The following is a 16,665-nucleotide window of genomic DNA, read 5'->3' as shown; positions in this document are numbered from 1 at the left end:
TCACCCTTTAACAGTCCGATATGGCCTGTGCGAAAGCCAAATGGAGAATGGCGTCTCACCGTCGATTTCTATTGACTGAATGAGGTGACTCTACCCCCGAGTGCGGCTGCACCGGACATGCTAGAACTCCAGTATGAGCTGGAATCCAAAGAGGCCAAATGGTATCCTACCATAGTGTTTAATTTGGGTTAAATTAACAAGGTGGGAATTATCAAAATATAGTTATTTTTATTTTCCCAAAAACCTCACCCCAAAATTATGTACAAAACTGATTAAAAATTCTATTCGGTTCTATTTGGTTGTGAATTCTACCAGGATGCTTGTGGGCAATTTAATACAATTTAGAGGATTCAGAAAATGGAAAAAGGCTGTGATGGTTTTAAGGCTTATGCCTTTAATTTCTTTTCACAGTGTTCGAGCAGAAAAGTAAAAAGAATGTAAATAAATCACAACTGGGTGTAAGAAAGCAAAATAACAATTATTCTAAACACTTCCATGGGAGAAATAGAAATGTTTAAGAGTCAGTACTCAAAACAAAGGCAGTGTCTCTATCTTTCTGTCTGGTCTTTCTCTTGTGGGCAGTGTGATGGTTTAAAACGCAGTCTGCGTTTCTCTTCTGGCTTTTGGAAATAACACATGCCCGCATACTGACCTTGAAAAGCTAAGTTTAACAACCTCTCTGCTTCTTGTCTTTCTTCCTTCTGCCAGGGGGGTCTGGGGAAGGCAGGGAAGGGGGAGGCAGGGGGGCAGCTTTCCTGGCTTTAGCCAGGAGGGTTTTGTGCTGTTTCTGTTGATTGTACATATTTGTAAATATTGTAAATACTGTATATTTGTATATATTCATTGCATTCCATTGTAGACTGTAGTTTTTGCTTTGTAAATACAGCTTCATTTGCTTCTGAACTGAGCTAATCTGGTGGTGTTAATGTGGGAGGGGAATTTCAGCCCACCACACTACAACAAAGGCTAAGCCACAAATAGCTTCACCCCACTTATAAATCAAAGGCCAGCCAGGAAACTGCTAGGGAAGTATGAGAATGACGATTTATTCACGAGACTGGAGCAGGAATTTGAAGATGGTCCCTAGGTCTCTCTCTTCAAAACAGGCTTCAGAACCTGCAGGTTTTGTAATCCAATTTTGTGGGTAATGTGGCTCAAATCCAAAAAGGGGACCCACCAGAAATCAAAGTGTCCGTAGACACAGCTGCCATGAGGGAAAACTCATGCAGTCCAAGGAAAAGCCACAGGATCGCTCCCAGGCAGGCAGGATCACAGCAGGAGGGTCCAGGGTGAAGGTCAGGCACCATGAATCCAGAACAGAGTGAGTAGAGTCCAAAATGAGCACCCAAACGGCAGAGCTGAAATGAGCGGGCCCCAAAAAAGAGTGAGAGCAGTGAAAAATGAGAGCCCCGGCTGCTCTCTGCTCACCCTATTTAAGATATTCCTAGACAATTGTCCAGGCCGATATGTGAAGTACCCTGCTGATCATATTTCCAAATCCCAGCGGGCTTCCCCAACGGTAAACACCTGCAAGGGACCTCTACCCTGGCAGCAAGAATGGGTGAAATTCCCTGCCCCAGTGGGAAGGGAAGCTAATTTCACACCTTTGTCTTCCCCTACTCAGATTTCCGCTGATGGAGGTGGGGAAAGGGGTATTTGGAGCACCCTGTAACACATAGACATTGCTAATGCTTTCTTCTCTGTTCCCATAGCAGAGGAATACAAGCCTCAGTATGCTTTCAGCTGGAGGGGTGTCTAGTATACCTTTAATCTTTTGCCCCAGGGGTGGAAACACAGTTTGGCAATTTGTCATGTAGTGATCCATGAAGCATTGGAAAAAGGTGGAACTCCAGAACATTTGCAGTATATCGATGACATCATTGTCTGGGGAGACGCTGTGGAAGGAGTCTTCGAGAAAGGTAATGAGATAATTGTCATTCTGTTAAAGGCTGGTTTTGCCATAAAGTAAGACAAGGTAACAGGGCCTGCCAGAGAAATCCTGTTTCTGGGAGCGTGGTGGCAGGATGGTCGCCATTACATTCCACTGGATGCGATAAATAAAGTCTCTACCATGGTGCAACCTATGAATAAGAAGGAGACACTATCCTTCTTGGGTGCAGTTGGATTTTGGAGACTGCACATCCCTGAATACAGTCGGATTGTCAAGCCTCTTTTTGATGTAACCTGAAAGAGAAACCAATTTGAGTGGTGTCTGCAACAAGCAGCCTTTGACCAGATAAAGCGAGAAGTAGTCCATGTTATGGCTTTGGGACCTGTTTGAACTGCTCTGGACATAAGAGAACATATTGTATACACATGAAAGTGAGAATGGTCCAACTTGGAGCTTATGGCAAAGAGCTCCAGGTGAGACACATGGGCGACCACTTAGTTTCTGGAGTTGGGGATACAGAGGCTCAGAATTACACTCCAGCAGAGAAAGAAATAATAGCTGCTTTTGAAGGAGTGTGAACTGAATCACAGCTTCTTCTAGCTCCCAGATTACCAGTTCTGACCTGGACGTTTAAAGGCAAAGGTTCATCTCCACACAACAGATGCCACATGTTCTAAGTGTATGGCTCTGATAACACAGCGAGCTCACATGAGAAGTTTTGAACAACCTGGTTGTCACAGTTTTAGGCTGATGTCTAGGAACAATTCCAGGAAAAATAGTAGAATGTAAATAAATTGCCATTGTATGTAAAAGGAAAATAATGATAAGGTCTAAATAATTTCATTGGCTTGCTAACTGGACAAAAAAGCAGTTGCATAAACTATTCTGTCCTCCTTTGCACTTCTTCACTTTAGCTGCTACTAGCTGGTGCCTTTGCTTGGTTTTGCTGACCTTGGCTGTGTTCCTTGTTGTGGCTAAGTACTAGCAAGCTATACTATCTGCTTTCTCATTTTCTCCTCTTTCCCTTGTACAGGGGGAAAAGGAGAGGGGGGAGGCTGTTTGGTAGACCCCTGGCTTTGTCTAGAGGGGTCTTTGTGTTGTTTCTAAATTGTAAATATATGTAAATATATATATTTTCTACATATTCATTGCATTTCATATTTCTAGATTTTAGTTTGCTTGTAAATATAGCTTCATTTGCTTCCAAACCTGTCTGAGCTAATCTGGTGATTTATTTTGGGGGGTAATTCTTCAAATTCATGTTGGCGGGTAATTCCTAAACCCGACACATTTAATTGGTGCTTATCCAAACATGGGGATTGATTAATTAGTGATCAGATTAAGGAAGCCAGAATGAAGCTGTGGAATTCAGTGAAGGCAATGTTTGGGGGTTTTGGTGTTTATTGCCTTGGTTTTGTAGGTTATGGGGGATATGGTAACTTTTCTGTATGTATTCCACCTGAGTTTCTTTAATTTGTTGTCCCCATTACTGAGAGTTATTTAGATGATTTGAATTTTACGATGGTCTGTTCGTTGTGCCTGAATTTGTTGTCTTTTGTTGATATATTAGGATTTGCTATAGCATTGTGGAGAGAGAGATGTAAAGCTAGGCAGGTTTTTATCTTTTCTGCAGGCAGTAGCAGGCAAGTAGGAGTTAATGCAGGAGTTAGCACAGACCAGAGCTACATCCAGGGAGCGTCAAGCTGCTCTTAGAAATAGTAAATGGCAAGCTGCTGAGCTGCTGAATATTCAAAAAGATATATCACCCTGCCCCACTCCGGCTAAAGAGCAAAGATGTAGAATGGTTCCCTTCAGTAACAGGGAATACAACAGCAGCGTTGGTGAAAAGCCAGTAGTGGGACAGCTGCAGCAAGCAGCAGCGACTCCAGCGCCAGCAATGCCTGCACAACTGGCGGCGCCACCGGTTGTGACAGCGGTGGCGGCGCCGGCAACTCTGCCATCAGCCCCTGCACAAGCAGTGGAGGTGAACTCAACTGCGAATGCTGAGAGCTGTGCAAAAATCCCCAGGGCAAACAAAATTATTAAGCTTGTTTGCAAGAAATGTAGTATGGACATTCTGCTGAGCATGCTGTGGTAAAGGCTGCATTATGCCCAGAATTATGCCCCAAATATTGCCAAAACATAGAATCATAGAATCAGTCAGGGTTGGAAGGGACCACAAGGATCATCTAGTTCCAACCGCCCCTGCCATGGGCAGCGACACCTCACACTAGATCAGGCTGGCCAGAGCCTCATTCAGCCTGGCCTTAAACACCTCCAGGGATGGGGCCTCAACCACCTCCCTGGACAACCCATTCCAGGCTCTCACCACTCTCATGGTGAAGAACTTCTTCCTCACTTCCAGCCTGAACCTCCCCACTTCCAGCTTTATTCCATTCCCCCTAGTCCTATCACTACCTGATATCATAAAAAGTCCTTCCCCAGCTTTCTTGTAGGCCCCCTTCAGATACTGGAAGGCCACAATAAGGTCACCTCGGAGCCTTCTTTTCTCCAGACTGAACAGCCCCAACTCTTTCTGTCTGTCCTCATAGGAGAGGTGCTCCATCCCTCTGATCATCCTGGTGGCCCTTCTCTGGACACGTTCCAGCATGTCCATATGCCTCTTGTAATAGGGGCTCCAGAACTGGATGCAGTACTCCAGGTGGGGTGTCACCAGAGCTGAGTAGAGGGGGAGAACCACCTCCCTTGACCTGCTGGCCCCACCTCTCTTGATGCAGCCCAGGATCTGGTTGGCTTTCTGGGCTGCAAGTGCACATTGCAGCGCATGTTGAGCTTCTCGTCCACCAGCACTCCCAAGTCCCTCTCCTCAGGGCTGCTTTCCAGCCAGTCACTGCCCAGCCTGTATTTGTGCTTGGGATTGCCTCGACTCAGATGCAGGACCCTGCACTTTGTCTTGTTGAACCTCATGAGGTTGGCTTGTGCCCACCTCTCCAGCCTGTCAAGGTCCCTCTGGATGGCATCCCTTCCCTCCAGCGTGTCTGCTGCACCACACAGCTTGGTGTCATCAGCAAACTTGCTGAGGGTGCACTTAATGCCACTGTCCATGTCACCGACAAAGATATTGAACAAGACTGGTCCCAGGACTGAGCCCTGAGGGATTCCGCTTGTCACTGGCCTCCACTGGGCCATGGACCCATTGACAGCCACTCTTTGGGTGCAGCCATCAAGCCAGTTCTTTATCCATCTCGTGGTCCACCCATCAAACCCATGGGTCACCAGTTTGGAGACCAGGATGTAGTGCAGGACAGTGTCAAAGGCTTTGCTCAGGTCCAGGTAAATGGCATCAGTTGCTCGCCCCTCATCTATTAATGTCGTCACCTGTTCATAGAAGTCCACCAGGTCTGTCAGGCAGGATTTGCCCTTGGTGAAGCCATGCTGACTGTACCAAATCACCTCTTCACTAGTCTTCTGTCTCAGTAGTGCCTCCAGGAGGATCTGCTCCATGATCTTACCAGGCACAGAGGTGAGACTGACTGGCCTGTAGTTCCCTACCTGTCCCTACATGTTTTGCTCACCCCCCCGATGTGATTTATGATCAAAGTTATAAGCCGGAAATATGATAAAATATGAGTATGATTTATTAGATATCAAAGTGCTGTATGGCGGGAAAACTGTACACGCCTTCTCGACTAGCCTCTGACACGTGCAGTTGTCTCTGTGAAACATGAGGCACAGGGTCCAGCTTCCACCCCCCCGGGCAGCCTTAATGGCGCTTCCCTGTTGGCTCTTCGACCTCTAACCTGGACCGCTGCAAGAGGGAGAGAGGAGAAAGGGCAGTGGCCAAACAGTTTAGCTGGGTCATTAATGCCACTTCCAGGACATTCCACCCTGATGGCATTGGGCAGTTCTGTGTCTTATGAGCTGGGGATGATCATCAATTAATTGCCTATCTTATGTGCTCCTTGCAAGTTCTCATCTCCTTATGGCAGATAGCAATCTACTTAAGTATACAGACGTTTTGCAATGTTACACAATCATACAACTAATAACTCTATGGCAGGGTCTTAATTAGAGCAATGTGGCTCTGAGTCCAATCAGTCTTCCTCCAACGCTGAATGGATCTCTGACAGAAGTCATCTCTTCTGGTTGTCCATCGTTGCTTAGTCTCTGAGGGAGGCTTGTCATTTCTGTTATCCACCCCGATGATGGTCTTTGGTCCCTGGATGGCTGGTCTTCCTTGTTGCTGGTGTTGGCCTCCCTGCTCCCAGCGGTGGTTGGAACCATGTGTGATCCGGGCTCCACCCTGTTGGAGGCAAAACTGGCCTCGGTGTGTAGCAACTGGGTGGGTTAAATCAATGGTCGGGAACAATCCATCACACACTGATGCGATAAGTTCTTCCATTGGCATCCAGCGCTTCCTACGCGTGTAACCCTCGGTATTTGGCCAATGTCATGGGCACTATGCCAATTGATGGCAGCTTTACTATTACAGGTTGGCCCACCTGTAATTGTAGCAATGAGTGTGGTGGCTTGCCCTCTGGCCCACCTTGCGTGCGAATAGCATCTACTATTGGTTCAGCTGGACAGAATGCCTTGATCTTGGGGCTACCGTAATTTCCCCATCGGTTATTTACAATATAGACCATGTGGGCTAAACACTTGTCCCAATTTCCTTTAGAGACATTGGCATGTCTCTTCATGAGGCTATTCATCCTTTCAACTATGCCATTTGCCTGGGGGTAGTATGGGGTATGGAACACCCACTTGACCCCTTCACCTCGTGCCCAGTCTTGCACTATGGCTGCGGTGAAGTGTGACCCGTTGTCACTCTGTATGTATTCAGGCATCAGCAAAATACTAAACCAATGTTTTAGAACCTTAATGGTCTGGACTCCTGTGGCACTACTGGTGGCTGTGGCCATGGTTAAGCCGGATACCACTTCTACTCCAACCAGTATGTATTTATTTCCATGTGATGGTTTGAGGGGACCAACATAATCAATCTGCCAGGTACTCCATAGAGTTTTATCCTGCTTGATATGTTGGGCTGGTGCTAAGCTTAGGTGATTGGCCTTCAGTCGGATCCTACACTGAGGACAGGCTGAAATTATAGTTTCACATGTCGGCATGGAAACTGGCCATCCACGAGATCTGCGCTCGTAGAAGAGATCGGCCTTGCCTGAGTGACCCCTTTTGATGTGAAGCCACTCAGCCAATCTCTCCCAATCTTTCCCCTCGCTACTCACCACATGGATTCGTGCCAGGCCGTCCACCTGCTGGTTCCACATCACAGCAAGGGTGTCTTGCTTGGAGTGTCCTTTGACCCATCCCACCATGATGGGTCTCGACCGGCCTATCTCCAGTAGCCTCTGCCAGTCTGAAGCTCGCCAAACTTCGGTGCTACCTATTTCCCACTGGTTTGCTTCCCATTGGCAAATCCACTCTGTGGCTCCTTTGAAGGTGGCGTAAGAGTCAGTGTAGACGGCTTTGGCACCATTCTCGACGGCTAACATAAGTGCACGCAGCTCTCCTACTTGTGCACTACCTTCACCCTCTTCGGTAACAGTCCTGTCAGTACCAACATCCATAGCGGCGGCCTTATAGTACCATTGCGATCCTACTCGACGGGAGGATGCATCTGTAAGCCACACTCCCTCAAGGACAGAGTCTGCGGTCACTTCAGGTGCTACCTGGATTGGAGAAGGTCTGTAGGGCTGACCTAGCAGAGCTATATCTGGATTCACGGGTTGCTGTAACTTGGATGCTTTGGTTGGGCCTTCTCTTAACGGCATGAGCTGTCTAATCCCTGCTAAATAGGCATACCACTTCCTTACAGTGGCCTTTTGGGCTATTCCCTCAGGTGGGGGAGTTCCCTTTAGGATTGATTTGAGCAAAGGTAAAGGGCCTTGCACTACCACATCTTGTGTAGTGCAAAGCTTTTCTGCTTCTTTTGACAGCCCTGGTAAGGGAAAGAAGTCCCTTCTCCCATTCCAAGTATCTTTTCTCGGCGTCCTTGAGTGCCATAGAGGAGAACAGAGCTCTATTTGGACTGTTGGATCCCTTCTGGAATACCCCACAATATGAGGCGTGCTCAGAAAAGCCCCATTCAGCTCTAAGGGCATCTTGTGGGTGTAGAGGGCCTAGCTTCTGGAACGTCTGAAGCTCATCCTTCAGAATGTTTAGGCTCTCTGTATGCCTTGGGGTCCAGTCCCAGACTTTATGCTTTATCAGCAAGTCATGTAAGGGAAATGCTATTACATAGAAGCCTGGGATATGCTTCCTCCAATAGCCCAAGGTACCAAATAGCCTCTGTAGCTCCCTTTTGTCACTGGGTATTTGGCCCTTCGCAATGGATTCCAGAATATCCTCCGGTACTGCTACTGCACCTGCTACCCACCAGGAGCTGAGAAATTTGTTCTCCTGGCTTGGGCCTTGACACTTAGCTGGCGGAATGTGTAGCCCCTTATTGGTTAACAATTCCCGTATGGCTGCAGCTACTTCTCCCACTTGGTCTCTGTCACTTCCGCCCACCAAAATATCATCTACGTATTAGTAGATGGTGGTACGCTTTGGGACCGTGACAGTGTCAAGTAAAGCTGTTAGTGTGTTGAGTGTCAAGTAAAGCTGTTAGTGTGTTGTGTGCAATAGTACCTGAATGTTTGTACCCTTGTGGTAAGCGATTGAATGTGTATTGGGTACCTTGCCATGTGAAGGCGAACTGGGCCTTGTCATCCTCTCACAGTGGGACCATGAAATACATGTCCTTGATGTCCATCGCGGCCATCCAGGTGTGGGATGCAGCTTCAATGGCTGTTACCACAGAGGTTAGGCTCGGGACTGCTGCGGTGATAGGGGCTGTATTGTTATTCAATCGCCGGTAGTCAACCGTGAGTCGCCACCATCCATCAGGCTTTCACACTGGCCAAATTGGAGAATTGTAAGGTGAATGCGTTCTGCGGATGATCTGCCTCTGCTCCAGGTCTGCAATAACTTCTGAGATGCCTTGTCTGGCTGCCACGGGTAAAGGATACTGGTTAATGCAGGCGATGCTAGACTAAGGTAAAGCAGGAGCAATTTGCAAAGTGTTAATATAAACAGCCTTTGCTCCCTTTTCTCCTGTGCCATAAAAACCAAAAGACCACAGGGAACCATCAGGGAGACACCATATTTTGCCAGCCAGAACATCAAATCCTAAGATGTTCCCTGGGTAAAGGTTCAAGGCAATCTCTATCAAGGTGCTATGCTTGTCACCTAGGAGCCATAGCCTAGCCTTGACCAAATGGCAAATAGTGGGTGTACCCATGACACCACTAATTTTAATTCTCCTGCCTGACGGTTGTATTCCCAGTCTCTTTGCCTGCTGCATATTCAAGACGCTGATTTGTGCACCAGTATCAATGAGAAATTTAATGGCAGTTTGGCTTGGTACTGTTGGAATTTAAACAAAAGGTTCCAAATTATCAGACCATTGCAAGGCATATACCGTGCGATCAGAGAGGCCTGTGGCAATCACCGCAGTGCTTAGTTTTTTGATACCTCCTTGGAACTCTGGTAATAGGTTGTGAATGGGTTATCTACACCAGGAGGGGAATCTGCAGTGGAGGAACTGCTGCTATTTCCCTGGTGCTCACTGCTGCTATTTCCCTGGTGCTCACTGCTGCTACTATAGCTTTGCTTCCATTTACCACCTCTATTCAGAGTATTAAGCACCATTGACTTAATCTGCGACATGCTCTGGGACTTTAATACATACTCAGGCACCACTAAGGAAAGAGCTTCCTGGAACCAGTCTCTAGTCGGTGAATCTTGCTTCTTTCTGGAGTCCCGTCCTTGTTTTTTTCCGCTGTGCCAGCAGTGCTGGTTTGGGATGCTGTTTGGACTTTTGTGGGAAAGTGTCTGTGCTTGGTGTACTTCTCGCTTTTTGTTACGAGGTGACACTCTGTGGCTGGCTTCATGGGTGCCAGCACGGTATCCATTCCCAGAGGGTACTTTAACTGGATAACCGACAAGATCCCCATCATTTGACAAGTCCTTTAACAGTTCCTTCCATGTGGGGATGTGCTCCCAGGAATTGTCAGATTGCTTATTCCTTTTAGCTGCCTGCTTAACTTGCTCCATTCGCTCAGTTAAACGTCCCTTAAAGGCATTGGGCACTCCTTGGATAAGAGGTTTAAGCCTTTTGGGGTTAATGGACGCATTTAAAGGAGATGCATGGCTTGAACACAAGACATTTCCCGAACGGCTGCAGATAGTTCGGCCGAGGTCTCTACCTGATTGACTGTGGGTTCGTCTCTTTTGGGGGTGTCTATGCCCCCAGCCCAATGAGCAACTCGGGCAGTTAGGGAAAAATTCCCATCTGGACCTGGACTCAAAAACACATCCAGCTCCCAGTCTGTATCAGCTTCTTCGGCACTCAGGTGTGTCGGTGTGAGCTGAAATTCCCCCCCCACCAACAATAACCAGGCTAGCTCAGTCTGGAAGCAAATGAAAAGCTGTATTTACAAGCAGAGTCTAAAATCTACAATGAAATGCAATGAATATGTACAAATATACAAAATTCACAACATTCACAGATATATACAATCAACAGAAAAAGCACAACCGATCTCCCTTTGCTTCCCCCCAAGGGGACCCTCCCAAAGGGGCCTCTCTCTCTCCCAGGAGCTTCCCCCCCAGACCCCCCTGGACAGAGAAGCAGAGTTAGTTAAGCAGAAAGTTGTTAACTTAGCTGCCAAGGTCAGTGTGTTATCTTCAGCCAGAAGAGAAGAAGAAACAGCAGCCAGACAGCCCAGCAACTGCCCCCACTGCCGAACGCAGAATGTGCCGAATGCCCACTTTGTTTTGGGTAATAGTTCTTAAACATTTCTATCTATCCAATGGAAGTGTTTAGAACAATCGTTATTTTGCTTTCTTACACCCAATAGTGACTTATTTACATTCTTTCACTTTCTCTGTTCTGAACTTTGCAAGGAAAAATTAAAAAGACAGTTTCAAACCATCACAGTCCACCCCTTCTAAACAATTCCATTGGCTGCTACTATCATTTATCTATCTAAAATAATATCTACAACAATAGGTGAATAAAGACCATAGTCCATTCCGGCTATCTCAGACGTAGATGATTCAAAAGAGTCAAATCACAGGAAAAACAGCAAACAGTTTGTTTCCTCGCAGATGGAGCGAAGGAAGGAACAGGGACTCTCAGGTGACTCAGGGCTCTCAGGGTTCGTGCACCGTAGATCTCATGAACTCTCCTCTTGGGCGCGATGCTGTATCTGTGCAACACTCTGAATTTAACCTCTCTCAGCCAAAGTTAGATTTCTTTGTGGAATACACTGAATTTCACCATTTTCTTGCATCACCCAATAGGTGTGACCAGGACCTTCAGCAGAAACCACCCCTCGGACAGGTTTGGCCTCTCCTGAAGGAGAAAATACCCAAACAGTTTTGCCTAACAGATTCTTTTCTCTGATAACAGGAACTCTATCACCTTCTTCCTTTCGCAACAAATCTGATTGGGCAGGTCCAGCTCGATTCACTGAACCTCTACTATTCACCAACCAGGTTGCTTGTGCTAAATGTTTCTCCCAGTTTTTCAAAGATCCACCCCCCATGGCTTTGAGAGTGGTTTTCAGCAAACCGTTGTAGCGTTCGATCTTCCCTGCAGCTGGTGCATAGTAGGGAATGTGGAATATCCACTCGATGCCGTGCTCTTTGGCCCAGTTTTTTACAAGATTGTTCTTGAAATGAGTTCCGTTGTCTGACTCAATCCTCTCTGGAGTTCCGTGTCTCCACAGGATTTGTCTTTCCAGGCCAAGAATGGTGTTACGTGCAGTTGCATGAGGAACTGGATAAGTTTCCAGCCATCCAGTGCTTGCCTCTACCATAGTCAGCACATACTGCTTACCAGATCGAGAACGAGGTAGAGTGATGTAGTCAATCTGCCAGGCTTCACCATACTTGTACTTGGATCATCGGTCACCGTACCACAAGGGCTTGATCCGCTTTGCCTGCTTAATAGCAGCACAAATGTCACAGTCATGGATGACTTGTGTGATAGCATCCATGGAAATGTCAATGGATCTGTCACGTGCCCATCGGTAGGTTGCATCTCTGCCTTGATGTCCTGACGAGTCATGGGCCCACCGAGCTAAGAACAGCTCACCTCGGTGTTTCCAGTCAAGATCAGGATCAGAGTTTGTGTCCACCTGGGAAACTCTTGCAGCTAGATCTGCCTGCTGGTTGTGGTGTTGTTCCTCAGTAGCTTTGCTCTTAGGAATGTGAGCATCGATGTGTCTCACTTTCACTGGGATTCTCTCAATGCGAGCAGCAATGTCTTGCCACAGATCTGCAGCCCAGATTGGCTTTCCTTTCCTCTGCCAGCCATTCTTCTTCCAGTCTTTCAGCCAACCCCACAAGGCATTGGCTACCATCCACGAGTCAGTGTAGAGATAAAGCTTTGGCCATCTCTCACGTTCAGCTATGTTAAGAGCTAGCTGGACAGCTTTTACCTCTGCGAATTGACTGGATTCTCCTTCTCCATCTCTCGCTTCTGCAACTCTGCGCGTTGGGCTCCACACTGCAGATTTCCATCTCCGCTTGTTCCCAACCAGACGACAGGAACCGTCTGTGAACAAAGCATATCTCTTTTCATCATCAGACAGATCACTGTAAGGAGGAGCTTCCTCAGCACGAGTTACTCTCTCCTCTGGAGGTTTTGCACAGCTTGTGCCTTCTGGCCAGTTTGTGATCACCTCCACCAAACCAGGCCTTTCGAGATTTCCCATTCGAGCTCTCTGTGTTATCAGAGCCATCCACTTAGACCAGGTAGCATCTGTTGCATGATGTGGTGAAGAACCTTTGCCTTTGAACATCCAATTCAGAACTGGCAATCTAGGAGCTAGAAGAAGTTGTGACTCAGTTCCGATCACTTCAGAAGCAGCTTTCACTCCTTCATAAGCAGCTAAAATCTCTTTCTCTGTTGGAGTGTAGTTTGCCTCTGAGCCTCTGTAGCCACGACCCCAGAAACCAAGAGGACGTCCTCGTGTCTCCCCTGGAGCTCTTTGCCATAAGCACCAGGTTGGACCATTGTCACTCGCGGCCGTGTACAGAATGTTCTTAATGTCTGGACCAGTTCGCACAGGTCCCAGACCCATCGCTTGGACTACCTCTCGCTTTATCTGGTCAAAGGCTGCTTGCTGCTCAGGACCCCATTGGAAACTGTTTCTCTTTCGAGTCACATCATATAGAGGTTTCACAATCTGACTGTATCCAGGAATGTGCAGTCTCCAAAATCCCACTATGCCTAGGAAGCGCAGAGTTTCTTTCTTGTTGATGGGATTTGCCATGGTGGAGACTCTGTTTATCACATCCATTGGGATGTGACGGCGACCGTCTTGCCACCGCACTCCCAGAAACTGGATTTCTCTGGCAGGTCCTTTCACCTTGTCTCGCTTGATAGCGAAACCAGCTTGCAAGAGAATGTCAATGATTTTGTTACCTTTCTCGAAGACTTCTTCAGCAGTCTCACCCCAGACGATGATGTCATCGATGAACTGAATGTGTTCTGGAGCTCCACCTTTCTCCAAAGCATCATGGATCACTGCATGGCAGATGATTGAACTGTGAATCCACCCCTGGGGCAAACGATTGAACGTGTACTGAATGCCTCTCCAGGTGAAAGCAAACTGAGGCCTGCATTCCTCTGCTATGGGAATAGAGAAGAAAGCATTAGCAATGTCTATGGTAGCATACCATTTGGCCTGCTTGGATTCCAGCTCATACTGGAGTTCCATCATGTCTGGTACTGCTGCACTCATGGGTGGAGTTACTTCATTCAAGGCACGGAAATCAACTGTCAGACGCCACTCTCCATTCTGCTTTCTCACAGGCCAGATTGGACTGTTGAAAGGTGAATGAGTTTTGCTGATGACCTTCTGACTCTCCAACTGACGAATCAAGTTTTGAATGGGCACCAAAGAGTCACAGTTGGTTCTGTATTGTCTGTGATGCACAGTTTGAGAAGCAACCGGCAGCTTTACATCCTCTATCTCATGTTGTCCCACAACTGCAGATTCATCTGAAAGCTCAGGTCTAATGGACAACTTCAATTTTCCTCCATCAATTTCTACAGTTGCTATTCCAAAAGCCCATTTGTAACCCTTAGGGTCTTTAAAACGCCCTTCTCTCAGAAAGTCAATTCCCAAAATACAAGGTGCATTAGGACCTGTTACAATAGTATGTTTCTTCCACTGCTTCCCAGTTAAACTTATATCAACCTCTATCTTAAACAACTCTTGAGATCCACCAGTGACTCCCTGAATAGTTATAGATTCTCCCCCTTGATAATTTGATGGTATTATGGTGCACTGAGCTCCTGTGTCAACCAAGGCCCTGTACTTCTGAAATGTTGAAGTGCCAGGCCACTGGATGTACACATCCCAATAGATTCTGTTATCTCCATTATCCCTTACCTCCCCCTGGCGGAAGGCAGGGCACCCCTAATGGTGGGGATTACCTCCACATGTACAGCTGGCACAATGTCCAGCACCAGAATTAGGATCACTGTTGGAGCTATCAGAGTTGTTCTGGGAAACTGAGGAAGCGACAGCTACCCTCCTGGTATTGCTACCTCGGGATCTGCCCCTCTGCAGCTCCCGTAACCTCTTGAAAAGATCAGAAGTTGGTTGACCATCCCATCTGTTCATGTTCTCACCAAACTGATCACGCAGAGTTATCCAGATACTGCCACGTGATTGCCTCTGCTGTCTGTTTTGGTTTGACCTGTTCTGGAATGGCCTTCTTGGAGCACGTCTGTTCCTAACAGCTGAAACTTGTATCCATCTGGAGGAAGAGGAATTAGAATCATCCCCCTTCATCAAGTTGGATATGGAGGTTTTAAGTTCCTCCTTCAGCTCTTTCATGCAATTCTTCATTTCTCCAGACAAAGTTTCAATGGCTGAAACCAAAGAAGTACATGCGAGACTATCCTCCAGTTGCCTCATTTGGTCAGTGAAATGGCCAACAGTAGGAGGTGCTCCACCATAATTTCTTGCCACAATCCTGCTTGCCAGAATAGTAGCATAATTAGGAGGAGCAAGCTTAATGAGCTTTTTGGCAAGGCCTGTTCCAACAGGAATTTCATCCGGATTCAGAGTCTTATGATCTCCATACATTACTTCTCTCACAGCAAACTCTCTCAGATGCTTGATTCCCTCAGCTATTGTGGTCCAAGGCTTAGGGTTCCATGGTAAATCATCTCTGCTGGGGTACCTCAGCGAGACTGCCAGTAGGAGGCTTGCCCACAGAGAAACTTTACCAATGCACTTGCCTAGGTGCCTGTGTATGCCTGTATCCTTTGAGAGCATCCCCAACTGAGAGGCTGACTTGTCACCTACCACCAATGCTGGGGCTCCCATATCAAAACACCTGGCTAGCCAAGACAGGACTGGCTCATTATCTCCTCTGATGTAATCCTTCCTCACATGTCTAATTTCCTGTCTGGGTGCATTAGCTGACTGTATGTCATCCTCCTCCTCCTCATCATCATCATCCTGAGGTCGCTGTCCCCATAATCCTATTTTAATCCTCCGTTGAATTTCTTTGAGTTCAGAGGCACTACCAGGAGTTGCTAATCTACCAGGGTCTACATCCTGACCTACATCTCCATCATCCATGTGGGGTCTCAAGAGGTCTACCAGAGTTTTAAGGCTAACCCTCTCTTCCTCATCAGAAGGATCTTTCTTAACAGAGGGACCCTGAGTAGAAGGACCCTCATCTCCATCTGCACCATCTCCTGCAGCATCTGCATCTCCTTTACGCTTTCTGGTTACAGTGGCCACCAAATTTACTGGCTTGGTTTTCACATTCACAGCAGAGTTGGAAGAGCAAGTAGCCTTATGTCTTTCTTGACACAGTGCTATCAGTAGCCATATGATTATTCCAAGAAGCAACAAAATTAAGATTAAGGCTAGTACAAGATATCTAGGGTACCACTGGTTACAAAGACCCTCTGTAGTTGTAAGAGGAGTAACAAACTCATATGTGTCTGCTAGCAGATCCATAGTTGAGTTACCATAGCTTCTTAGCCCAATAAGACCACAACAGAATTCACCAACATTCAGTAACTTGTTCTTAACCCAAAGAAATGACTTATATGCCACATATCTCACAATCTTGTCTATCATGCAGGAAACAGCCCATCTGTAGACAATCACACTGATAACAGAGGAAATAAAATTACTCAAAATCCAAAACAGCTTCATTTTGCTTCCTAATCTGAGCAGAAATAAATCAAACAAGCAATCGAGCCCCGAGTTGGAGCGCCAAAAATAAAAAGTGTGTGTCGGTGTGAGCTGAAATTCCCCCCCCACCAACAATAACCAGGCTAGCTCAGTCTGGAAGCAAATGAAAAGCTGTATTTACAAGCAGAGTCTAAAATCTACAATGAAATGCAATGAATATGTACAAATATACAAAATTCACAACATTCACAGATATATACAATCAACAGAAAAAGCACAACCGATCTCCCTTTGCTTCCCCCCAAGGGGACCCTCCCAAAGGGGCCTCTCTCTCTCCCAGGAGCTTCCCCCCCAGACCCCCCTGGACAGAGAAGCAGAGTTAGTTAAGCAGAAAGTTGTTAACTTAGCTGCCAAGGTCAGTGTGTTATCTTCAGCCAGAAGAGAAGAAGAAACAGCAGCCAGACAGCCCAGCAACTGCCCCCACTGCCGAACGCAGAATGTGCCGAATGCCCACTTTGTTTTGGGTAATAGTTCTTAAACATTTCTATCTATCCAATGGAAGTGTTTAGA

The 16,665-nt window shown here is 46.8% G+C and overlaps 1 protein-coding gene across 1 annotated transcript; it reads right to left on the bottom strand.

The window, feature by feature from the left end:
• Positions 1 to 5,615: 5,615 nt before the first annotated feature.
• On the bottom strand, positions 5,616 to 7,440 carry LOC128979117 (ribonuclease H-like). The gene is made up of 2 exons (XM_054397214.1): positions 7,099 to 7,440; positions 5,616 to 5,660 (listed from the first exon to the last, which is right to left on the bottom strand). The coding sequence occupies exons 1-2, from the start codon at positions 7,438 to 7,440 to the stop codon at positions 5,616 to 5,618; spliced, it is 387 nt and encodes a 128-aa protein (XP_054253189.1).
• Between the last annotated feature and the right edge of the window lie 9,225 nt (positions 7,441 to 16,665).

Source organism: Indicator indicator, chromosome W, assembly GCF_027791375.1.
Source record: "Indicator indicator isolate 239-I01 chromosome W, UM_Iind_1.1, whole genome shotgun sequence".
NCBI lineage: Eukaryota > Metazoa > Chordata > Aves > Piciformes > Indicatoridae > Indicator > Indicator indicator.
Note: the sequence above shows the minus strand (reverse complement) of the source record. Positions and strands in the feature narration are given on the sequence as shown.

Bases quoted from the DNA above. Each gene is read 5' to 3' on its own strand.
- LOC128979117 (XM_054397214.1), bottom strand. From the start codon at position 7,440: ATGGATGTTGGTACTGACAGGACTGTTACCGAAGAGGGTGAAGGTAGT. The intron at 5,661-7,098 runs GTGAGTAGCGAG...TCCCTCTTGCAG, and splicing joins GCCTGGCACGAATCCATGTG to CGGTCCAGGTTAGAGGTCGA.